At 58.0% G+C, this 700-nt stretch overlaps 1 protein-coding gene across 1 annotated transcript in view; it reads right to left on the bottom strand.

Annotated features, from left to right (window-relative positions):
• The window catches only part of LOC106896308 (heat shock factor protein 1-like), a 2,164-nt gene extending 1,965 nt beyond the window's left edge, over positions 1–199 (bottom strand). The window contains exon 1 of the mRNA XM_014956142.1: positions 186–199. Within this exon, the coding sequence (XP_014811628.1) occupies positions 186–199 (14 nt within the window). The remainder of the gene's footprint in view (positions 1–185) is intronic.
• Between the last annotated feature and the right edge of the window lie 501 nt (positions 200–700).

Genomic DNA, 700 nt, shown 5'->3' with positions numbered 1-700 from the left:
CTTCCAACCCTTTGCCACGGGCAGGGACATCTTCAACCAGACCAGGTTGCTCAAAGCCTGGTGGGAGGTGTCCCTGCCCAGGGCAGGGGGTTGGAACTGGATGGTCTTTGAGGGCCCTTCCAACTCCAACCATTCCCTGACGATGGTGTGTTTCAGGGTGTGTGTGACACTTGTGGGCCTCTGGCCTTCCTGTCCCCATGTCCTCTCAGACAGGCTGGAGCCCTTTGGACACGGGGATGGGTGATGAGTTGACCCAACGTGACTTCTCATCTCTTTGGGAAGGGCCACAAGCCACAATGGATCTCGGGGACAGCAACTCCTGGACACTGCCACCGCTGCCCTGGTGGCAGGGGACAATGGCTTGTCCCCATGTCCAACCTGCAGCACGGCTATGGCCAAAACCAACGCCAAGATGCCTCCATGTCTTTGTGGTGGCCAAACAGCCAAGATGCCCTCATGGTGACCAAGCAGCAACCAGCCAAGATGCCTTTGTGGTGGCCAAGCAGCGACCAGCCAAGATGCCACCGGGGTGGCCAAGCAGTGACCAGCCAAGATGCCTTCATGGTGGCCAAGCAACGACCAGATGCCTTTGTGGTGGCCAAGCAGTGACCAACCAAGATGCCTTCATGGTGGCCAAACAACGACCAACCAAGATGCCTTCATGGTGACCAAGCAACGACCAGCCAAGGTGCCTTCATGG

Source organism: Calidris pugnax, unplaced genomic scaffold, assembly GCF_001431845.1.
Source record: "Calidris pugnax isolate Ruff unplaced genomic scaffold, ASM143184v1 scaffold307, whole genome shotgun sequence".
Taxonomy (NCBI): Eukaryota; Metazoa; Chordata; class Aves; order Charadriiformes; family Scolopacidae; genus Calidris; species Calidris pugnax.
This window is presented reverse-complemented; position numbering and strand designations above follow the sequence as displayed.